Source organism: Simochromis diagramma, unplaced genomic scaffold (assembly GCF_900408965.1).
Source record: "Simochromis diagramma unplaced genomic scaffold, fSimDia1.1 OVJJ01000304.1, whole genome shotgun sequence".
Classification (NCBI taxonomy): domain Eukaryota; kingdom Metazoa; phylum Chordata; class Actinopteri; order Cichliformes; family Cichlidae; genus Simochromis; species Simochromis diagramma.
Window position 1 is genome coordinate 6,382,032 of NW_024387030.1, and position 25,114 is coordinate 6,407,145.

Genomic DNA, 25,114 nt, shown 5'->3' on the forward strand with positions numbered 1-25,114 from the left:
TTATGCAGACTTTAAGATACAGACAGGACCGAGTCAACTCTTTTCTTTTCTGTTTCCTGTTCTTTTTCTTTTTTTTCTTTTTTTTTGTCCTTTTGAAAAGGCTGAATAATGCAGCGGGCTATATTGTTTGAAGTAACATCTCTAAAAATAGCAGAGTTGCTGTCAAATTAAAAATAAATATACAGCCTCTCCAAGATGATAAAAGAGTCAAACAGACATGTTCTGATGCTTTGGATGCTCCTGTAGCAGCCGATAATAATGGCTGGAACCTGAAGGCACGGTTCTGAGGAAAAACAGACACTAACAAAAAAATATATATAACACTGCAAGGCAGCCAGCTGAAACTATCTGAGGCTGTCTGTATAACGCTGCATGCTGTATATGCTGTACACCCTGGCTTCACTTCAGTGCAAATGTAAATGTGATTAGAATGTAATTAAGATTCATTTAAATAAAAGAGACTGCATGCTGTTAGTCAGTGGTAGCATAATTAGAGTATAGCATATGAAGTACAATAACATACTTGAAGTGATTGTGCTACTTATAAGATCAGCTAATCAGGTTTGATGAACCTTTAACATGCATGCTGAAAAAACATGAAGATTACATGATTGCTGAAGTGTAATTCAATTTTTTTTACATATAATAACATGAAAATAATGATATTTTTATGATGTTATTATATGAATTATATACGCCTTTCTGTCGTATAGTATACATATTAATGACACTAGTATTTTATATATATGAATATATAATAATTGCTGCCTTTTTTTGCGTTCCCTGTCAAAATGATCCCACACTGCTTCAATAATATTAAAGTCAAGATTCTGGGGAGGCCAATCCATGACTCAGTGTGTTCGAAAGTGTATTTTCTGGCATTTCATGGAGGATCCAAATCTGACCAAACTTTTCTGTGTTCATAATTCCATCTGTTTAGACAAGACCGAGAGTCCATAACACCTGTTATCACTGATTTTTAGTCCAGTTCTTGTGTTTCCAGCTTTGATTTTCCTCAGATGTTTAAGAGACGATAGTGCTTTGGGAATCATCTCGGTGGCACAAAAATGTTTTTTATGCCTGTCAGTCTGTATTATCAGTGGCATTGCCCGTGGATTCAACTAAAGAAATGAGAAGCATTTATATGCTTTTGTGATAAGCTGTGTTTACATTTACAAAGAATTGGTCTCTGTTTTCCTTTTCTTTTTCTTTAATCTCAATGTACACAGAAAGAATAGTCTAAAACAACATGACACAGACAATCACATATCCTAGGTTTACCTGGAAACGCAAAATGATGGTCCAAATGAGTCCGAGGATGAGGCGATGGTTGCCGTCAACAATGTCATGGGAACCCATGTTCTCCAGGTGGACCCTTTGCTCTTTGAGGAACTGAAGAGCCTTGTCCACATTTTCCAAACAGTGGATACGCATCCTGCCTTTCGTTGGTTTGGGCTTTAAAGACCAGAACAAAAAAACGATTTTAGGAGAGCATTTCAAAGAAAAATGAATGACTACAAGAGAGTTTTGAGTAATACACAGAATATAAAGAGGAATATAAACTGAAACAGAAATGTTTCTTACCAGTCGTTCACCAGACAGCACTTCCAGCAGTTTAATGAGCATGCGTCCATCCCGCAGGTCCAGGTAGAGGTCAGAGATGCGACAGCCAACCCGGGACAGAATTGAGTTGACCCATTTAGTGAAGGTCTTCTTCTGAACCGCCTCTCGCTCGTCTGATGAGAGCACAAAGTTAAGAAAGAACATGAGCCCCATGAATAATGCAAAATCCTCAGAGCTACAGAGGAGCAGCGCTGGAGCTGGTAGGGATTTACAGTCTTGCACAAGGGCACGTTAGACGAGTGGAAGCCTGGGAGGCTGAAGGAAGAACCTGGCAGGAGTTACAGAACATCTGCAAATCTGCTCCAGAGCCACAGAAATCATGCAAGTTAAATTAATTCCTAGTATAGGGTAAAGCAAAGGTGTATACTTCTGCTTCACTGCTGCTAAAAAACATGACGTTAGCATTGTCTGCAGCCAGCATCCACTCAAATTGTTTCCAGTTGTTAAATTCATCTCAGCTAATAATGCTGTTTCACGCCGTACATCAAATCTGCCTCCAGGAAATATTAGTACTTCAACAGCATAAATGACTATAAGACAATGAGACATTTAAATGAACTTCAACCCCTTCCAAATATTGGAAACACCACCAGACCTAAATTCCATAGAAAACCATTGCAGTTTATTAAACAGAACTATTCCACTTCCCCCTAATTTATATTCCTTCACCAACTTTACTGTATTTTAATTAAATGTGATTGGCAGACAGAATTAAAAGACCGATCAACCGGGTGCAAAACACTGTGAGCACCAACAAGAAATGTCACTTCAAAGGAAGAATCAGGCTCTGGGCCTCCAGGCCTGTGACCCGTATGCCGGTTCAGTAATCCATCAATATCCACCTAACAGAATCTTCATTAAACAATCAATCTCGTCAGCATGCTGCCCTTCTGGAGAAGACCTCCTCTGTATGACACAGCCAATTTTAAAGGGCCAGTCCTATTATCCCCACTGTATTTGTACAGTGCATCTATTTTATTAGAATCCGAACAGCATGCCAATCAAACCATCCATCAAGCCTCTTAAAATGCTGAAAAATCTAAATCTGGCAGTTTTGACCTTTTACTTGATTATGGAGCAGACATTAGCGGTCACTTCTGCTTAAACTGGTATATAGCATGACCGCTCATATGGCTTCATGATTTTTTATATAATGGAGGCTTGGTGTCTGCTCACAAGGGAAAAGCTTTACTGTAACTATCAATGCCTCCTCAGACATGATGCAGCGTATTTATGCCACGTGTTGTAATTTTGTTGAAAATGCTCCAAAAAGCTCGGGAATGGCAAGGCAGAAAGGTGAAGATAGCATGAGCATCGCACACTGAGAGGTTTTTGGGAGGATGAGCGCTGCCCACATGGTGACACATCACGCTCACGCAGACACGCGCGTCATATTAAAATGTACGGAAGATATTCCTCCTACTCAGCAGCAAAAATAAAACCAATTTCGATGGGACCATATGGCAGAAAGACCCAATGTACTACACTCTGTTTATGTTATTTGTGGCCAAATGCACTGTGAATGGAGATGTGGGAGGTCTGAGTGGGTGTATTGCTATAAATGGGCATTCAGTGTGTTTCTATAAGACCTACTTTAATGACCTAAATATGACATATTACAGTGGTTTTTTACATATTCACTACATATTTCAGTGTTATTTATAAAACCAACCAACTAAGCAAAATGTAGAAGCAGTGTATTAAAGTACAGTACACGCACCACGATTCAGTAGCTTGTATAACTACCTTTATCAACATTAACATGAAGTAATCATTTTCTGCATGACTTTGTAAGTCTCTCACATCATTTTAGAGAATTTTTAGCCAGTAATTCTTTACAATTTTGCTTCAGTTCATGCACTTTTGCACACAGACAGTATAAAAATGGATGTGGCCTCTGGGTCAGAAAAATGAAGCCAATGTTCAAGTGCCTTCTGCCTGCATTCTGTCTGAAGGCCCCTAGATGGCAATGGTTGTGGTTGCAAAAAGATTAGTGGTCCTATGCATGTCTATGGGAAAGGGGCTTTCTGTCATGACCTCTGAGAACACTTTTCTGCCGACTTTACCGACTCAGTCACTCGTTTTAGGCCATACTAAATAAAAATAAAGTCTATTTTGTAAATTTTAGTCATACTGTGCCATGTTTAAAATGAATGATCTGTGGTATGAAACCACCATTGGCTAACAAGTTATCAGTCACAAGCCATTATGCATAAGTCACAATCTGTACTTTCTCATCACATCCATTTTTTTCCAACCAAAACGATGATGGCGGAAATCCTCAACTCAAGGCTTCTGAAATATGGCTGAAATTACTCTTATACACTATGTGGGGTTGCAGGCATTTGTTTATGCATGTGTCTCTTAAGAGCCCACTACAGCATATCAATCAGGTTGAGGTCTGGACTTTAACTGAGTCATTGCTGCATCTTGATTGTTTTTTCCTTTTTCCTTTTTCAGCCATTCTGCTGTAGATTTGCTGCTGTGATTGGGATCTTTGTCCTGTTGCATGATTCAGTTTGGAGCAAGCTTTAGCAGTCGGACATATGTCCCCACATGTGAGACTAGAATACTTTGTTATACAGAGGATTTCATTGTTGACTCAAGGACTGGAAGGTGCCCAGGGCCTGTGGCCCAAAGTATCACCCCTTTATCACCGTGCTTGACAGTTGGTATGAGGTGTTTGTTGTCATTAGGCTGTGTTTGGTTTTGTGCATTATGGCAGACATCTCCATGGTGGCCTTGTCTATCGAAAGGGCATTGTTCCAGGCGTCTTCTACTTTGTTCACTTGTAATTTCGCAAAACTAACCTTTGCTGGCACATTCTTTTTTATTTCTGGCAACCCTTCCAAACAGCCCTTCAGGTTATTTACTTCAAGATTTACACAAATCTGATATGTAGCTTTAATTATTTTTGCAGTTCCTCTGAGCACTGGTTAAGAAAGAAGATGGATGGCTGTTAATAAGTCACCAGTACTGGTATCAGTACCAGTACCAGTACCAGACAATGAAAAATTAAAACTAAGATAAGGATAAACGGACAAAAATGTTAGCAGTTATTACTCCATGAAAAATAACCTAAATCAGAAACTTTTGTACAAATTACTTTGCAGCAGGTAATCCATTCATAGTATAACCAAATACAACAAAGATTAAATGGATGTTCAGTGCATGAAATTATTTCAGCTATTGAGAATTTTATTATTTTAAAAAAAATGGTCAAATTCTGCGAGAGTAAAAACCCCAGAGTCAAGTCAATTTAAAATTAAATCTTGCTTGGCATCACAATAGAAGTTTGTAAAAGGATAAATTGATTTAACACAGAGGATTTAATTGAAGCTCAGAGACCTGGTACACTAATTTAGACTGGATCAAGTAAAGCAGAAGGGTGATGCTTTTTGATTATACCGACCTTGATTTTACTCACAACTCAGTACAAATCCCCACCTCTCCCCTGCTTTTGTTTTATCCCACACATAGCTTCCTAAACTTTAGATCAGTGATGAGACATTCTCTCCTCAAGTCATCCCAGCTTGCACCACATGACTTCCCTTTGGCATGCCTGCTGCAGATCGCCCTGTTTATTCCCAAACCCGAATACAGCTGCAAACCACGGAGTGCAAAGGACTGCATCCTTAAGGACTGGTGTAATAAATGATTCAAACACTGAGGTTGTCGAGAACAAGTAAAGAACAGCTCAAGAGGAGGAACAAAAGAAGAGGTAGTAGAGGGAAGTTGTTAAAGATATTGATTTAAAGGTTAAGAAGGACAAAGAGGGGGGAGACAGGGAGTCTGCTAGGTAAACCTGTCAAGAGGACGAAAGGAAAAAGAGGGTGAGTCAGATCTGAAAGAAAGTAATGGGGAGAGTGACTGCAGTGTTAGGTTTAGTCCAAAGAGACCCATCCAGGAGAAGAAACCAAGACACATCACCAGCAGCATCTTCCCTACTTTTAAAAACTGCCCAGTGAGCAACTTTGAAGCAGCAGCTCGGTCTTTAGCATATCAAAGAGAAGAAATCAGGCGTTATTGTACGTAAAACACAAGGTGCAGCGGAGTACTGTAAATAAATCATGCTTCATTCTGCTCCCTTCAGCAGAACAACAGCACACACCGCTCGGCTACATCCACATGGATAACTGCGCCATGAAAAAGTAATGCCAATTAAAACATGCAAAGCTCCATTAGTGGTGTCAGTGTTGATTTAGCACAAATGGTCTCATCATTATCTGTCAGCAGCACAGAAAGCAGAGACACACACACAAAAAGGCTTGAATAAAAATAAAAACTGTAACAAATCCTTTCTGAACTATTTGGAGTGCTGCCTCCAGAGGGTTTTAGAGAGGAGAGGACAATTACAGTGCATCCCTGCGACGTGCACAGAGTTTTGCCGTATCACTTCACATCGGGAGACCTTGAGAGGGGACGCAGCCCACATGGATGCTCCCGGCCATTTAGGAAGCATGGGAGGACAACGGGGGAGGGAAGATAGGAGGGGAGAGTGTGAGGGAGGGAAGCTGTTGTTTGCATGCACCCCACTGAGCTGTCTCCAGATGAACAGTTCAACAAGCTCAATATGACATAAGTGCTCTGTAAAAATAAAAAAAGCCTTCGGCCCTCTTTGGGAAACTAAGTTCTGTTTAATCCCATAAACTCAGTTATGGGTTTTTTAGAGCAGCAGAAAATTATAATTTTAACCTGATTACTGACTCATGATCTGGTTACATCTGTGATTTTAATATTCGAGTATTGAGATACTTATAAGAGTTTCTCTTTGCTGGTCTCAGAGTTGATTTACAATGTAATAAAAATTTGGAGCTTTTGCATTTATATCACAGAAAGTCTGCGTAGCAAATTACACTGAACAAAAAAAAGAAAGAAAAAAAATCAATCACATCAATTAAAAGTAATGAGATATCTATTGCAGATCCAATTAAAATTAATAGAGCCCTCTGGACATTTCATAGTCCCACAGTTGTTGAGTGGTTAACTAGAATTTACATTTCAGATGAAGACAAAAAGGACACCTGGGGTCAAAAATTACTAAGGAAGAAATTTAAAGTGTAACTGAGGGTATGAAATCTGGAGGGTGACTAAGACCAGATGGCTGTATAATAATAACAATAATAATAATTTAGTGTCACCACTGATGATTTTAGAGGCACTTCACTTTGAGGATATGAGGCCACTAAGCCTGCTGAATTATGACCTTCAAATATTATTTAAAGAATACGTGATTTAACACCATGAATTGCTGATGGAGAGCAGAATAAATTTGTAAATGTAAGTCAGGGGTTTCATACACTTGAGAGTACTTAATAATAGAGAGCTCAAATAGAGCGGTTTGCTGCTACATACAGGTTATTGGATACGCTTCAATGTGCTTGCTCTGGAACCTTTTACCACAACACTTCCTGTAGCTTTTTGATTTCCTAGTAAATAAATATGGAAATAATATAACATATAGTTGCTGGAAGGGATGCACTTTTATTCTGGAGAGACCGCTCACATAAGGAGGAATGTCACCAAGGACAGCGCTGTATTGATTTGCAGTGATCCGAACCATAACGTTGCATAAGAGAGCCTAGCTAGACACCCTAGCTCTACGGGTCATAGGTTTGGGTTTTCCATTTGCTTTTTGATCTTCTATATTTAACACGAGACAAAGATAGCATTTCTTCTTAAGCCCAAAATTTTTCTTGGCTCTCTTGTTTCAAAAATAAGACGTCAAAATAAGGCGAGCTCAAACTCAGTCACAGAAAGGAGCAGGAATCGGGACACGCCTCCTCTGATTACTTACTAATATGGAGTATGTTGTTATTTGTGTTAAAGCTATTGAGATGTTTGTCTGCGCCGTGTTCAACGACACGCCAACAGTAACATCAACTGAGGTCTGGTGGACTCACCAGGAAAAAGAAGACTGGAGCACCAAAATCCATGATTTTATGAAACTGAGCAGGAAGACGGTTTATTGGTCATTAATTCAGTTTTTGATTAATATTTCATTTTAACATTATTTATGTAGTTCAGCTTAAAAATCTGTGAAGCTAGTGTGAAATGCAAACGTATCACAGTTTGTAAACTGATCAATCAAAGTTATTCGAAAGCATTAATGTTGGATGGAAGTGAAACATGAACATTTAAGTCCAGCTTATAAATATAAAACTGGCTGTACTAATAATTTGTGATACAGGCTGAGTATAACCTTACTGTTCAGCTGTTCGTCGCCCTGCTGTTGCCATGCTATTAAATATTAAGTGTAAGTGCAGCAGTCATACTGTATGTCCAACTTCTTTCACTTCGCTTTCATTTTTTTCCCACTGGACTGCAGCTGCGTCTTGTCACGCCTGCATTTTGTCCCTTATCCAGCCTCCCGCCTGCTATCAGTGCAACCTTACTAAACACTCCTCTGTTTCACATGCTTTTACTTTGTAATTTCTCGTCCACTCTTTGACTCCAGCGAAAGCCCGATGACTTATTCATGCTGATGGAGTTTCCCTGTATAAAGCTTGATCCGTCTTTTCCCACAGTCAGCTCTTATTGAGTTTGGCCCAAAGGTCTTAGAGCACCCCGTTACATGACTGAGTCATGGCACTGCCAGCTCAACCTGTCCCGCAGCTATCATACTGTGCTTTATTAACAAGACTAACCAACACTTACCTCCTATTATCACATATTTGTACCACCAAAAACATCTCTAAATGTTGGATTGGGCTAAAAGCAGGCTATGCTTTGGCAGATATATTCTATGATAGAGAGAAGCAGTCAGAGATAGGATCTAGGTGAGTAGGTTAAATCATTCATCAAGCAATCAGTCTCAATGCAAAAATAAGCTTTTTTTAAGTAGATATATAGCTGGTTAAACAATGTCTATGTGAGATTTGGTACATCTACTAAAGCTTGACCTTTCAACCAGATTTTACCCTAAATATCTGAGCACTACACTACTACAGATGTCTTCTAGACATCTAACTGACTAAAACATTTTGCTTACTGGGCAAGTGGATTGTCTGAGTCTTCATTACATGTACTTGGCAACTGCTGAGCATCATATTAATGCATATTTGATGCTCCCAGGGTTTCTTGATGCGTTCTCACTCAAAGGTATTTAGAGCAGCTGCAAAAGAAGCAAGTGAACTGTAAAGCCTGGCTCAAGCTTAAAGAAGACATTAAAAAATAATCTGAGAATCAATCCAATGGTGAGATTGTATTTATAATTAGAAAACAGCAGAGGATTAAGGGCTTGGAGAGAGGTGCATACACCACTGGTGAAAACTAAAAGGGTTAAAGGTCAGTCAAACAACTCAAAGACTGCTTCTTGTAACCTCGGCGGCAGACATACTTGACAACAGCGAGCATGTGTACATTTCAAAAGTAAACCAATAAACGTGAAACACAAATCTTATTCTGCCCAACGGCAGTCTTGGCCATATCTCCCTAATAGCAGGTAAATAGGAAGTAAATAAAATATCATGAAATGCATTTGGCGGATCAATACACATCTCAAGACACATCCCTGATTTGGGGAGGCTTCAAAACTTTGCTGCTTCACGTATCAGTTGCCTCTGCAGTCTGCAGAATCAGTCAATACTTGAAATCTAGCAGAGGCAGGGAAAAAAAAAAAAGCATTTCCCCTCTCTGTTCCTGCATCGTCTCCTCCATTTTCTTCCACTCACTAATGCACTCCTGTCATCGGGGAGTTGGAGAGCATAGTGCAAGCTAACAAAAATCCACTGTGACGGCAGACCTCTCTTTTAAAACCTTAATAACACGAGCAGGGAGAAGGTAAAACCATCAGAGAAATTGATTGTTTTTTAACACCACCAACGCAAGTCATTCAGGGGAAAAGGAGGTTAGGAACGAAACGCACTCATACTTTGTACTTTGGAAGAGTTTATAAGTGGAAAGGGCCGTACGGAGAATAGGTGGCACAATGACGGATATGTTTCTTGTTTATAAATAAAAAACAGGGCACATAAGAATGCGTAACAGTAGCCAGCCATGAATGGCTTTGGAGGGAAAACATCACAACCTTTTTAGGAGTTTGCCTATGAATTATTCAAAGTCAAGTCAGTGAACAATTGGGGCAGAGCCACAGCTTCCTGGAAATAAATAAATTACAACCAAATACATTTAATAAAATGGCAACTGCTATGAAGTTTGCACTTACTTGCTGCTGCCTTTTTCCAGTTCTTACAACAGGATGACAAACTAGCCTCACACTTACTCAACTCGCAGCTCGACCTCCCTGCCATCTCACCCCGGCCTAACAAGAAACCCAAGTTGGGTAAGTGAGGGGCATAATTGGAAAAGTGTCTGTGAGGCATAAGAGGGTGAACAAACACACACACAAACACACACGCACAGCTCTGCCACCAGGACCCTGTACCTTGCAGCTGCCTGAAGCGCCCGTCCAGGATGGAGTTGAAGCAGATGTTAGAGGTGCTGTAACTCAGCCAGCGAGCTCGCTTCATACTCTTGGCCGAGGAGGAAGAGGAGGAGGACGAGAGGAGGAGGGGGGTGGGGGCAGGGGTAACATGGGGGCGAGAGGGCCGCTGACGTCTGGGAGTGCAGGAGGAGGACGAGGAGGAAGATGAGGAGAAAAGGGACAGCCCCGTGGGCGCCACGCCAAGCGGGACATGCAGGATGGTGCCGTTCTTTTCCGGGTGGTGCTCCGGCTGCTGCTGCTGCTTGCAGGTGCTTCCCCCTGATGACTTCCTGCTCTCGGGTCTCTGGGCCCTGTGGACCGGCGGCGTGCTCCTGCTCCGGCTGCTGCTCACGCTGACCCGCACAGGTGCTTCCTTTTCAGGTGGCATGTAAGAGCGACTGGAAGCCTCCTTGGCCCCTCCGCTGCTGCTCCGAATGGCTGTAGTCTCCCTGCTGCTGGCCTTCACGCTGATCTTGACCTCTCTGAGCCGGGGTTGGCTTATAGGGGCAGTGCGCAGCAGGCACGGGCTGCTCATCTTGACCCCCAAACAACAACAACAGGAACACACACCGCCTCTGGAGCCAGCAGAGGAGCTTGGCACACCACGTCTCTCTTCTTCCCAGTCTCTTGGCTCTCTGTCCTCCTTTCCAGATCCCTCTCACGTTCACTCCTGCTCCCTCCCTCCCTCCCTCCCTCCTCTTCCTCCTTCCACTTTTTCACTCTCCTCACTGCTGCCGTGGTGATGCTCTGCCTCCACTCTCAGGCAACACCAGAGCTCAGGCAGCCTTCAGTTCAGATCTGAGTGGTTTCTCCAGCTCCAGCCGTGCATACACTATGTTTCAATACATCCACGTGTTCCCACAAACCCCCTCCTCCCCATACCCAACACTCCCACAAAGTCGTGACATCGCTGAATGTTAACTGTACACATGGAGAGGTAGTTTTTTTTGAGCCAATAAACCATCATGAAACTGAAGCGTATCTTAAAGAAACGTGTCTTTTCTAAGCCAAAGTAAGACGCAGTGTAAACTAGTGTATATTCAGTACGGCCTGTATGTTCTTTGATGGCTCGCTGAGAGCATATTTCTGAGCTCACAAGCTGTAAATCAGCAGCGGGTGTCATTCACAGCCTCTCTCATCTCTTGCTTCTCTTATCACTTTTCTCCCTCCTTCACTCTCTCTCTCTTTCTCTGACAGGAAACACTTATTGCATTACAGCAGCAGCACTCTAACACAACATCACCAGCACCCACACAGAAGCCTTCATCACTTAAAGAGACAGCAGGAAAAGTAGTGCTTCTTTATAAACACAAAAAAACCAAAAAAAAAACCCAACAAATATCCTGGAAAGGCGGAAAAAAACCCATACTGGAAACCCAAAATATCAGCCGGCATCAAACCTGTGGAGTTTGTTTTGTCCAGAGTATCAAATATTGAAAACTACTAAGATATGGGAGTTACTGAATCTAAGTTCAAATCACAATTTTGGTACTATTTATGACAAGTAAAAAATTTTCCACAGATCCACCGATGTACTGACATGTGCCTGTCGGCAAAAAAAGATGGCTTTGATGAGAGCGGTTGATGTTCATCGGCAAAACCGCTACTTTAATCGTTGTTATCCAGCCGAATTTTACAGAGAATTTGCCTTCTGTGTTTGCCCATTTTCTGTTTTTTGTCTGGCGCCTTCACTGCTTGAAGCAAATGGTTGTAAAATTGTTTGTAAATTTTGTAAAAGGAGGAAATTGGGTTAGACTAATGAGCCGCAGCAGTGAGAGAAGCAGCATTAACATGATTGAACATGATGACGGTAAAGCAGCTAAGTGACACCAGTCATCTGTGTCTGCAACATAATTCTCCCTAAAGCGGTTTTCCTTGTTGGTCGGTGAGCCCAGTTTTTCCACACTGGACTCAAATTGTATACCCGCCCCTAACGGCCTCACAGGAAACCATGCATTCACGCATAATAGATATCACACAGAATGTAAGAGCTAGTGTGTGCTTACACAAAATCCAGTCACAAGTTGAAGTTGTCAGCTTTTGTGTCAGTGATCAACTACATTGATCTGTATTGTCAAAGCCATTCTATTAAATATTTATTTTCTTATTATAGTGGGTCAGATTGCTAACTCTCCATTAGCCCTCAGTTTGCTGAGATAAAAGGATCCTTTTAAATGTCTTTAAGCATATTTTTTGCTTTTATATCCTGTAGATGTTTTGGTTCAGCTGCTGCTGCCTTTGAATGACCGCCTGAAGTAGTAAATATTGGACTTGTGTTGGTCAGGTGGATCCAAAGATGACACAGGGAAAAGCTAATGTTGCTCAGTGTCTGCTGGGTGTCATTGCCCACTAACAGGTTTGTCATTTAAACTGTATGTGGTGATGATGTGTTAAATACTAGTGTATTTGACAACATTTAACATTTAAAAAATGCTTTTGTTCAAAGTTCATTGAGGACTACGTTTCAGTGTCAGCATCATTACAATCTCTTTAAATATCTTAAGCCCTTCCAGAAGTCTGAACTCCACAGAGATTAATTTGTGTCCTATCTCTCTTGTGCCCCGACCATGGTGTTGACCCTCCATCACTCCCCTTTTGTGATTCGCTTCCTGCTACCACAGGAACACTGCTATTTAAAAACTCAGAGCAGCAGGCCCACAGGTGGGTCACAGCTTACCAGCTTAGCCAGAAATCCCAAAGATCTGTGCTATGGGAGCAAGAGAGACAGGGCAGCTGTCCAGATCGGTCAGACACTGGACATTCAGGGAATGTGCAAGTGATCCCAGTTATTTGCAGAGGGTGTGGAGCAGTGTCAGGGCTCAGCTGCTGGTTGGGTGTAACTGTTAGATTCATCCATACACAACCAACCCTGGAGAGTGCTAGCAAAAGCCGTGGAGTAAACTCAAAGCTGACCTGCGGTGGGAGTTTTGTAATTTTTGTAACAGAAATCTGAGTGAAGGTCACAGTTTTATTCAACCCAACTAAAGTTAAACAGGTGCTCACCCTTTACAGCTCATCCTCTGTGCCCTTCTCTTTCGCTTTTAAAAAGACTGTCATCTCGAAAATCTGTCACAGAGGACGCAGCCTGTTTACTATGCAGGCACTCACCTGCGAGGGCCTTGATGCGCGAGCGCTCAAACAGCCTGGCAGAGCTGTTGTCATTGTCTAGTTCCTCATCAGAGAGGTCAAAGCGGGTGTTGATGTGGCTGTACTGCTGCGTGATCTCCACATTGTCAAAATCTGTGGTGGAAGTCATGGCGGCAGCCAGGGTGACGAGCGGGCGGGGGGACGGCTGGCGGCGTCCTCAGGTGGTCTGGGTGAAGAGGGAGATGAGCAGATGGAAAAAGCGGCAGGATGAACCCGGAATGCTGAAGGCGGCCTGAAACAGAGGGCAAATACACAGAGCATGATTAATAGAAAAAATGACAGACTGTATGGTTTACTTTCTTTAATATTTTCCGCAAATTGTTAGAATTTAGTGCTTTTACAGTTAATTGTATATCATTGGGCTGTTGGCTGCAGAATGTAACGTTAATTTAGGGACAATATAAAGGCAATTTTCCAATCCAATAGTCTAAAAGATGTCAAAATATTATCTGCATCACAACCAGTGATGATATTTACAGTTAGTTGCCATCCAACTATTGATAAATTCTGCTTTTATTCTCTGCAGTTCACTTTTTTGGAGAGGAGTTTAAGTTTCAATCTATACGAGGCTGTATCTATAACTGACACCAGAATTTAATTTGGGGCATTGGTGTGATATCAGCTGCAGTTTTAGGATATTTTTACACAAAAATCAAATGTATGGCAGCTTTCAAGCTGCCCACATGAGTTTGTGCCCCCTCCTCACAGTCTCCATTTTGTACGTGTGACTTTGGTCAACTGTCACAGCGCCGTGTGTCTGTGTATTCTTCGTGTGGAATGGCGGGTTGAAGGGCAACCACTCAGATAGCTCTATCTGGGTGCAGCATAGCTCTCTTATCATGCCACACGGGGGGAGGGGAACCCCTCTGTACTGCAGAAACGTGACGAAACCGCCTTCTTTTAAATGATGCCGCTCACGTAGTTCGAAGTACGAACGTGTTTGTGTTTGCGTCTTTTTGTTGGTGAGAATAGTCATGTGAGCTGAAGTGAGGCGGGGAGTCTAACTTAGGTTAATACTCCATTAGATGAAGCATGGGGGTACAGAACATGCCAAAGTCCCCCTTTACAGCACAAATTAAGGGCGCATGCATTTTGCTTTTACTAACATTAGAGCTTTAAATGATGGATTACAGATAAAGGCTATAATCTGTAATCTGATGATAATTATTGTGGTTTTTGATGTGATTCTAAAGTTCACTAAAAACAGTAGATGGACTCCATCTCTACGAGATTATCTTCACTACTGGCATTGTGTTATTATAAGTGTAATACTTTTAATAGTTTACCTGCACAGTGCTCAGTATTTCATGATATTCAGTACTTTGCATCTTTATAATTAGTTCAATATTACTTTAAAAGGTGGCAAACATATATATTAAAAAAAACTTAAATTGTCTCTACTGTAAGTATTTTATTTTACTAAATGTACTTTGACACAAATTACAAACTACAGAGGTTTGTTTGTTCAGTCCATTCAGAGAAGAGGCCCTCAGTGATGCGCAGTGATGGCATCCTACAGGTGTCCCTCCTCCTCCTGCTCAGTATCAGTCCTCAGCAGAGGGCTGTTATCAGCACAGGGATGCTCCACCCACCACTAGGGATCCCCTTATCACCTCGTGCACAACCTGGCCCGGCATGACTGCACGACGCACTTCTACTGCACAAACCCTCTCTAAAACGGCCCACAAATTCATATTCACAAACTGTCACAAAGCTGTGAGAATCTAATCGTGTTTGGGGATTGACTGACTGCTCCATTTAGCTGCTGAACACAAATCCAAACATGTTTATACACGGTGATGCTGCAGTCAGTTCCATTTGGAGACATGCTGAACTCCTTATTATAGAAGGTCCAGTGACACAAAGGTCACAAGTTCTCTGCCTGCCACAGCATGTGTGTCTCAATAGCAAGGTGTCCTCTCGTGGTGTCCTTGAGTGAGAGGGAACACTAATCTACCTGCTTGCTCACAGACGGTCACCCTGGAAAATGTTTTAAATATTTAAAAAATACAAATACACAGATGTAAAGTTTGGTATGCATAAAAGGCATGTGTGCACTGTTGCACTTCTTTTTCATTTTTCTAAAGTGATTTCATTCTGTTTAAAGTTATTTTTACCCGTCATATCACTAAATTACTGAGTTTAAATGTGACGGAAAATTGACACAGTTAAGTTCTGACGCCTCTACTAATAAAGCTTAATTTGATTCAATCTTCTTCTTTTTTTTTGGCTGATTGTGGATAGATTTCTATCACCTACAGTAGATAAAGACCCCAGAACATGTTCCTGTTGTATATAAATCATTCTCGTGACTGCACGCTGTGAGTTGGTGGGTAAGAGGTGCTGGATAATCTCTCCAAAGCAGTAAAATGTCAAGAGGGATGATAAGAATGTCAGCTGGAATTCCTTCAGATCCCCACATGTTGCATGACCTGGGTGCGTGTAAGTATATGCAACATGAGCTTGGACTTTTGTGGAAACAGCTCTGCATATAATGACAGCAGAGGATCTTGGAAAAAATATTTAAAGGTGTGAATGAAAGTTTTACCTTTATGCTTGGCCGAAATTAGTTGGTATCCTCTTACTGCACTTACTGGACCCCTTTTTTTAAAATAGCACAACTACACTGTGAACAAGCATGTCCAATGCAAACATCAAATCAGCACTTGAGTTGAATTACAACTCTGCAGACCATTTTTCCAGCTGTAAGTAAATGTTACGCTGGTGCTTGCTCTGCACTCTGAGCAGAACAAAACATTAGCTGGCCATGCATTATTCTGAGCAGCACAGAGTCAGATGGAGAGGATGAAATAAGAGATGGGTGTGGTCGAGATGTGTGACCTACAGTGTGTTTGTGAAACTGTAGCGGCAGGAGCAACTGGACTGAGGAGAGGTAGGCCTGCGGTCCAGCTGAGAGTAAATCTGAGACATAAACACCAAGCACTCAGAGATCAATATGGAGTAAAGAACAATTACTTGCTTTTTTATATATAAGAATGAATACCGAAACCAAGACTAGAAAGGATATCAATCCATAAAACATAAGCTAAAAGAAGAAGCTCATTTCTTGTGGTCAGTGTTGTTTGGACTTCAACAGCACTGAGTGTGATCCTGCAAGAGGTTAAGATGAATCGATAATAAACTATTCCTGGAGTGTGTTTACACTGAAGTCCCTGCCTGGCCAGACAGAGCCACACATGCTCACTTGTCCTTTTAAGGGGAATAAAGCTGAACTTTCTTTGAGCAGGAAATGTGCCATATCTTTGCCTTTCAAAGGGCAGCAGACTGCTTTCAATCAAAGGTGGAAAAGGCTTTGCAAGGTGCTTTAACAAAGGGAAAACTAGCTCACATACTACAGTGGAATGTTTTCAAGCTTTGGCAAACATAAGCGATGGAATGTAACGAAATACATATTTCTGGCGCTTTTCTTGGGTCACTTTTATAAAAATAACGACAGGCGTAAGAACCATGATGCAACTTTAGAGTGATCTCTCCTAATGTATTGGACGTGAAACTAATATGACATCAGTAGCATTACCTACATTAAAACACCGGTATTAATATGACAGGAAGCCCACTGGAGACACCTGAGTACTTGTACTTCGGAAATGTCTAAGCACACGTTTCAGTAGCATTGTGCTCCTTTAAGTGACGGAAGTATACTTGAAGTATAGCAGACTACTTTTGAGCTAAGTGTTGCTACTTTTAGATTGTTAAATTATCTGAATAGTTCCGCAATACCTACTGGAAAGCGCAGTTTTGTGCGCAATCGCGCGCAATGGCCTATTTTTGCGCAAATTTATAGACGCACGCCACCCTGGCTGTTTTACAGTAAAAGAAAACAAATTAATAACTTGGGAATTTGTATATAGCTTTATTAAAACAATGTTTAGCGGTTTTATCAGTGAATATTATAACAATGATAAATCATCCAGAGCTTTTACGTTATTATTAAACATGACAGCCCGGATCAACAGGTACTTTGGAGGAAACTTAACCAACAAACAACTGCGAACAGTAGTCTAAATAAATGAACACGGCTCCGTTACTATTTGCACAAAGATCATTAATTTAATTTTGCAATGGCACATTAGTTTTGCCTTCAGTTTACACTTACTTGCTTCTGGTTTTTCTTCTGTCCGAAAGTGTTTATCTTTAGTCTTCTTCCTGCCAGTAAACCAGTTATAATCCCATTGACTCAGTGGGGGTCCTGGTCAGAGCGCACAGAGGTCTCCACAGCTCGAGGTGGGCACAGTCCTACACTGGGGACTAGGGAAAGGGGCTGAAGGCGCCGCGCGCTCCACGGTCATTCCTGAAAGCCAGGCGAGTGACCCACCCTGCAGAGTTAAAAATAAAGTTGGCGCATCCAGTACATGATCTGTGCGCGCAGGGGACGGACATTCCTGACAAGGGCTGGTGACTCTAAATGGCAGAGACACTTCTGATGTCCTGTGCAACGCCTCCTACCCCCACCTCAGTGCACTCCACCCCGCCCAGAAAGGGCTCTAATCGCGCACACGGCAACCACCCACCTACCTATCGAGACCCTTTCAGAAATGTCACCTCCAAGGCAGAGAAGAGAGGCCAGGACATGGAGAGTGGACACACCTGTGTGATGAAGTCAGAGTCAGAAGACATCAAAAAAGGAATAAAGCTCATTTGGAAACCATTTAGCGATATAACTGCACCGATATAATCTTATTAGAAACTTCATTAAAGATATAGTGCAACACCATGTTTCTAACCCAGAAGCACACGGAGAAATATGTTTGTTTTTTTAATATCACCTTTCAGTACAACAATATCCAAAAAGAATTTCAGTCAGCACTAAAGGTAAATGTTCTGCTTGCTACATACAAGGTAACTAAAACTGAACACACAAGAGGTTTTGATGCAACAGATTCTGTGTCATAAAAAACAAACAAATTATTTGAAAAATGGCTAATAACAACTTATTAGCAACAAGAAGTATGGCGCTTATAATAAAATACATACATATCACACCAGAAAAACATAAATATATATATTTCTTAAGAAATAAAAAATATGCTATAAAAAAAACCCAAGAAATTATTACAAAAAGCTGTACGGAGGTTTGTTTTACTGACAATATTAAAATTGCAATCTGTAAGTCAAAATTTTGAGTTAGGCATCTCAAAATTCTGACAAGTTAAAATCTTGCAATTAATTTTTCCTGCTAAAGTTTTATTTTCCTTCAACCTTCCATACAGCTCCTACTGCATTTTTCACTTGTCTCTTTTTCTTTGGTGCCTCAGGGAACAGGTTTAGTTGAACTTTCAGAGTCAACATTGTCTCTTAATGACTCCGCATAACATGGCTTCATATCCAAATACACAAGACCCGGAATGTCTGAGAGCAGTCTGTCCTTTTCTCATCTTAGTTAAAAGAACTGTACACATTAAAACAACAACCTTTTTACAATCCTCTTCAATTTTACTAAATGCATAAAAGGTTTTGTGCAAGCAGCCACAAACACAGCACTCCGAAAAACAGCTACATAACACATTCAACAGCATTTCAAACAGAAGGCAAGAGAAACTAAATAAATAACAGGCTTCAGAAACAAGTGGGAGGGGAAGACCTTAAAAACTCACCTCATGCAGAATCGGGGTACTGAAAACTATGAGAGCTTAACCCTGGAGCTGGATAATAGTCTCATCAACATGTTGCATGTTTGACATGAAGGCATGAACCATCATGTTCTGGTTCAAAACTGATCTGCCCTCATGCCCTTAAGAGTTGATAATAGTCAAAAGGTTCCCAACTTTCCTCTTCCTTGTTTTGCTACAAAACTTTTTTTCCCCTCGTGTTTTTCTGCAGTGAGCTGATTAACATTTGCAGCTACAAAACAACTCCTTACCATTCCTCCAGGTTTGCCTACATGGTGCTACTATAAAATACAGTAATAGCTTACATATCTTTCTTTACCATTTTTGAGAATTGCTAAGAGATATTTGAAAGTCATATTCTGCTGAATTAATCTTATTGAATATGTGAGGAAATGCTGTAGGCACACAAATGTAGCGGGAAAAGGACTAAAGAGAAGTTTGTGAAAATTGTCTTATTTTGTTCCGTCTATCACTACACCGTGTTTTTTTTTATGTGCATCTGCGAGGAAGCAGTCAAAGATGTACACTGGTGGATTTAAAACATTAACAGAACTGGCTGCATCTGTCAGTCAACATATAAAAGAAAGTAAACAGACAAAAATGTCACTGAGGAGGTAAAATGCCTGCTATTTATCAGGGGGATATAAGATTTAGAGGGGAAACTTAAGTGGTCTCAACCTGAAAGCACCTAAAAGCAACTGGCAATAACTCTAATGCCAAGTCATTCATTTAAAAACATCTCATCTTTGGTAAAACAGTCTTGAAAATATTCATGTGCATGCACAAATATAGAAAAACACCAATATTTTACAAAAATACCTTCATTAAGACAAAAAAAAAGCTGCTTCAACTTTGTGTCTGGATATAAAATGTAACAGTGCCCTTAAAAAAAATCAAGTAAATAACATTTCAGGTGCAAATTCAAAAGACAGACCGACTCCGTGATGGAGAGGATCTAAGTGCTCGCTGCTAATGATGCGTCTTTGCGCGTCCCGTCGATTTACGAAGAAAGGAAAACATCAAGATCGGCGATGACGGCTGCCTGTCGTCTGGCAACAGTGTTCACGAGACGGTGAGGAAAAGATGGAGTTCCTAGGTCCAGCTGAAAATAAACAGAAGAGGAAACGGAGATAACAAATGACATCCATGTAGTACAGCCTGCAAATTACACTCACCAGACACTTTGTTAGGTGCACCGTGCTAATTATGAGCTGGACCCCATTTTCTTTGTGGAAAGAGTCAACAAGGTACTGAAAACATTCTTCAGAGATTTTTGGTTCACATTGACATGAGAGCCACGCCTCACACAGTTGCTGCAGATTTGTTAGCTGCACATGCAGTGAAACAGCCATTAGAAGATGGGGACACACTGCGATCATAAAGGCATTGATACAATCGGTACCAAGGCCTCCTGAAGTACGTCAAGGAAATAGTCCCCACACCATTACACCACCAGCCCAAACCACTGATACAGAGCAGGATGGATCCATGTTTTCATGTTGTTTACACCAACACCACCTGAATATTACAGCAGAAAACGAGAATCAAACCTGGCAACATTTTTTCATGTTTCTACAGCCCAAAGTTGGTAAATCTGTGTGAATTGTAGCCTCACTTTCCCGTTCTTCGCTGAGAGAAGAGGCACCTGTTGTGGTCTTTTGCTGCTGTACACCAGAGATGCTCTTCTGCATACCTTGGCTGCCTAAAGTGGTTACATTTGAGTTACTGTTGCCTATCTGTCAGCTTCTGGCCACTCTCCTCTGACCTCTGGCATCAACAAGGGATTTTTACCCAGATAACTTTTTGGACCATTCTCTGTAAACTCTTGAGATGGTTGTCTGGGAAAATTCCAGTAGATCAGCAGTTTCTGAAATACTCAAAACAGCCTGTCAGGCACCAACAACCACGGCATGTTTAAAGTCACTGAAATAACCTTTATTCCCCATCCTGTTTGTAGTTCACAGAGTTGCTGCCATGCGATTGGCTGATAAGATATTTGCATAAATGAGTAGCTAAATAGGTATACCTAATGAAATGTCCAGTGAGCAAGTTACTCAAACACAGCAAATACAAAAATACAATTATGTTTTCATTATAAAGATGGACTCTGAGTGAAGTCTGTCTGTGCTGTATCAGCTGTTCCTGTGGTAAACTTAGTGGAAGGTGGAAAAAAAAAAAGCTTCTACTCCATGAAACTAATTTCCCTAATAGTGATAAGCCTGCCAGTGGAGAGCCATAAAGTCATCCTGCTGTTTAGATCAGCACAATCAGCCTCAATAATCAGCTCGAAAGACTGATTTACTGGAAGTTAAAATGCATAGACTTCAACTCTGCTACCCTTCTGGTGGTTGTATTGCAATACACACAACTGCGCTATTACGTATATCTAAAAGTAATACAGTGGGAATATAGAAGTAATTCACTGAAAGATGTCTTTTAGGTATTTTGGCCTTTAAACTGCAGCCTCCAAAACGACCAAAAAAAAAAAAAGAAACCGAACATAATAACCTTCACAAAGGTCAGATTTATTCTTCTGCTTTATGTGAACGCATTACTTTTGCACCCAGTGAAATAGGGAGTGATGCATGAGAGCCTGCGGATGTATTTCTGGCAAGCATATTTTACCTGTAGCAGGTAGAGGACTCTGGTTACTTCCTTTTCATTACGTCTAACTGGTTGCAAGATCCAGCAACTGGGCAACATCTCCCCACGGATGGCGTCCACACTGGGCCGAGGGAGAGACTCCTCAAACACAGACTGCATTGCCAGCACGTGCAGGCCACCCTGCGGCAGAGAAAACAATATCAATAAAACAGGTGCCGCCGCACTCTTTTGATCAGCCGGGAGGCAAGTGTACACCGACACCAACAACCAACAGCTGACACGATTTCCTCCACACCCACTGCCTCTCAGTCAGAGTGTTGTTTATGCTCGGTGACTTCTAAGCATGAGTAGTATCTAAATAGCATGTTTAACATTTTGTGGATGAGGAACATGCTGTTAAATTGTTGTTTGCACTACAATGTAATCTGGATTTTTCTTTGTCAAGCTAAAGCGTGCAAATGCTGCACATACTCCCTGAGCCTTACACAAGAGAGATGAACAGTAATCATGCGCGCCGGCTGGTTAATGTTGAAGCTGTGCTCACCTGTTTGGACTGCGAGCTGATGCAGCAGAAATCTCGCGGCTGGCTGAGGTGACAGGTGGACGAATCTGTGAGAATGTAAACTAAACAAAAATGGAGAGATACGTGAAAATGATCAAGTATAGTCGATACAAACCTGGAAATAAAACAACTGGGGCAATGTAATAAAAGCCCAATACTGGAAATAGATTTACTACTATAGAAACAGACAAACCAAACAGCTCCTGTGCAAGGATTTTATTTGCAGTGTGATGTTTGAGCGCGAGGCTCTTTCTCAGACTTTCATGAATACACTAACGAGCCTACTCATAATCTTCACAACAAACCACACATGACATATCTCGCCTTTTTCAGACTTCCATCTGTTAAAAAGTAATAAAAATAATGCTAGATAGTGTAACAGAAGAGCGTGGACAGGAGAGCAGTGAGAGAGAGTGGAAAGACACACAGCAAAGGGGCTCGTGTTGGACTCAAACTCGGGCCGCTGCATCTTTATCTTCAATTCTTTATGTATATTTTAGTGTCTGACAGACACTTACTTGTTCTTTGTGATTGTGTATGCTGTACAAAAATCAATAAATACAACATTTAAAAAACAAAGTCACATATAAAGAAAAACTACACTACAAACAAATCATGTACCTTCAGTACTTTCTACTACGTGTTTTAATTATCCAGCACCAATTCTGTTTAATACTGGGATACTAGACTGGTGGAAAGAAAGTTCACTAAATAAAATGTCATATTCACGATACAGTGATTTGATACTTTAGTTTAAATTCTACATGCTTGCATAAAAAACAAAAATTATCCAAAGAATAAAAACTTGAAGAACAAGAGGCCAGCAGAAGTAAAAAAGGCCTCGTGGTGGGCTGCAGGTATTAAATGAAAACACACTGCAGGTGTGAGAATGGAGCTGGCCGCGTAATAAAACAAACTTGGCAGTGATGAATGAGACTGTGCTGAACCACGCTGTAGTACAGATAGTTAATGGATGCAGATGCGTTCGCTGAGAAGAATTTGCAGGCTCTATTAACTGCGTAGCACAAAATATAAATAGTGTTGCTGTCAAGATAAAAGTGTAAATGTATTTTATTTTTAAGATTTGCTTTTTAGCAAAAGCACAAAGGTTTTTGCAAGGTAAACGGATTGCACAAGGCCACCTTACACAACCATAATTCATCAGTTTTTCTTTCTGAGCAATGACGTTTAAGCAGTGTTTTAGTTTTTGAACTCTCTCAGAAAATAAGCATCTTACTTTTTAAGATGATGTTTTAACTACTAGCATTATAACAAATGAATGGATAGGGAGGAATGAAGTTTCAAGAAATCTCCTTAAAATTGTGATATTCAGGATAACTCAAGATTAAATATACTGTCATTAAAACTGCTGCCTATGAGGATGTTGGCTCACCAAGCTGAGTGCTGTCATCTAGTGGTCGTGTCCACACTGAGCGGACTGACTGATTGTACATGTGGCTCTTGGACAGCTGGGAGATTAGGTTCCACAGGCTATCCGGTGGTCTGTCCAGCTCCCCAGCCCCCAGGAAACCGTGGACAGATGGGCAGGAAGAGGGTTTGTAGTATGCCTGAATTCCCCGTTCATCTCCTTGGTAACTGGGTAAAGATAGACAGAGTTCATTTTCTAATAGCACATAAATGATTTTTGTGTTGCAAATTGTCTGTTTGCTCAAAATTATCCTGGAGCAGGCACGGAGGAAATCGAGAAAAGGGGAGATGGTTGGAGAATGCTCACCTCCAGCCTGCTGCGGCTTTGCCCGTCACCAGGTTGCCAAAATCCCCTGAGGCAGCCAGTCGCACCTGTCAAGAAAAAAATGTCTTACTCACCTCAAAAACAAATACCAGTGAGAATAAACCCAAAATTTTTATAAAGGACAGTTAATTACTATGTGAATCTTTCAACTCAAATACAAAATACTAATTAGAATGTCTCTCCTAGAGCACGTTTTTCTACAGCTGACTTTTCAGCTATATTACCTCAGCCAGAGCTCGACCGAGAAGACTGAATGTGATGTCCTGATACGTTGTCGATATGGAAGACGAGGAGCCGACGGATGCTGTCCGCTGGCGTGTATAGGCCGGAGATGAAGTCATCAGAGGTTCAAACCCGCTGCTCTGTTGGACGTCTAATAAATCACATGATATTATTAGCACATTTAGATACAGAGGGTGTAAAGAAGAGGGTAAAGAAGTGATGACAAACCTGGGCAATAATCTCATTTATTAGTCGCCATATTTAACAAATTGCCAAAGCTTCCAAGGAAGGCAAATATAAAGCCTGAAATAGCAATGATTTATCTGGACGTCTTATTGAAATAATAATTAATCATGATTATTGCCCAAATCTATTTGGGGTTGGTGATTAACGGTCCTGCTGTTACCCTGGGCTGACAGCCACCCTCTCTGTGTCTTCACACTCTGTGGAGCACAAATAGGAGGACGTGTCCCAACCTTCAGCCCTTCATTCTTCATGATCTGGGCAGAAGAAAAGTTGAGCCTTTTTAGCTCAGTCTTAAATCTCAGTTTCATTTCAAATCTAATGTATCATGAGCATTAATATACAGACCTGTCCTGTTCGAACTGGTCTGTTGCCCTGCTGTAGTTGGGTGGTGTTGCCACTGTTGTACCCTGATGTTGGTCCAGAGGAAAGACTCAGACTGGACCCCGTGCACAAAGTGCTGTTGCTTATCCTTGTCCGATGCCTCAAGTCATCCTGTCCGGCACACGTCACCTAGAGTCAAGTTCATACAGACAAAACTATTTATCCAAACATTTACAACAACATCTAAATGCTGCACAGCACACAGGATCCCCTCTATAGTCACTTTTATCATGATAGGATGAAGACCCTGGAGTTCACTGGCTGGGATCTTTAATTATTCTCTGTGATATGGATCTGACTGACCTTATCTTCCTGAGATAGGGCCTGCTGCTGTAGCCTCCTCTTCTCAAGCTCAGTCCGTTCTCGCAGTCGTTCTCGTGCCTTCGCGATCTCCGTCCTGGCTTCTTCCCGAGCTCGACCATAGTCCCGCAACAGCTGCTCAATGTCAGATGGATACTGGCTTTCTTCCCTTGGAGCATCTGGCATTCTTCAGTAAAAACAAATAAGAGCCAAATAGATTT

The 25,114-nt window shown here is 41.3% G+C and overlaps 2 protein-coding genes across 5 annotated transcripts in view; both read right to left on the reverse strand.

Annotated features, from left to right (window-relative positions):
- Positions 1 to 17,840, reverse strand: part of sptb (spectrin, beta, erythrocytic) — a 42,132-nt gene extending 24,292 nt beyond the window's left edge. Inside the window, exons 1-4 of one of the 3 annotated variants that reach the window (XM_040042504.1) lie at positions 17,313 to 17,840; positions 13,157 to 13,427; positions 1,585 to 1,736; positions 1,282 to 1,455 (exon numbers count right to left, since the gene is read on the reverse strand). In XM_040042504.1, the coding sequence (XP_039898438.1) occupies positions 1,282 to 1,455; positions 1,585 to 1,736; positions 13,157 to 13,304 (474 nt within the window). In that variant the 5' untranslated portion in view covers positions 13,305 to 13,427; positions 17,313 to 17,840. The other 2 variants (XM_040042503.1, XM_040042505.1) reach the window with 2 other exon arrangements.
- Positions 17,841 to 17,962: 122 nt separating this feature from the next.
- stard9 (StAR-related lipid transfer (START) domain containing 9) overlaps positions 17,963 to 25,114 on the reverse strand; it is a 39,661-nt gene continuing 32,509 nt past the window's right edge. For both annotated transcript variants that reach the window (XM_040042501.1, XM_040042502.1), the window contains 9 exons: positions 24,897 to 25,080; positions 24,558 to 24,722; positions 24,373 to 24,466; positions 23,969 to 24,117; positions 23,727 to 23,791; positions 23,385 to 23,587; positions 21,974 to 22,053; positions 21,451 to 21,609; positions 17,963 to 19,927 (listed from right to left, as the gene is read on the reverse strand). In XM_040042501.1, the coding sequence (XP_039898435.1) occupies positions 19,826 to 19,927; positions 21,451 to 21,609; positions 21,974 to 22,053; positions 23,385 to 23,587; positions 23,727 to 23,791; positions 23,969 to 24,117; positions 24,373 to 24,466; positions 24,558 to 24,722; positions 24,897 to 25,080 (1,201 nt within the window). In that variant the 3' untranslated portion in view covers positions 17,963 to 19,825. The remainder of the gene's footprint in view (positions 19,928 to 21,450; positions 21,610 to 21,973; positions 22,054 to 23,384; positions 23,588 to 23,726; positions 23,792 to 23,968; positions 24,118 to 24,372; positions 24,467 to 24,557; positions 24,723 to 24,896; positions 25,081 to 25,114) is intronic.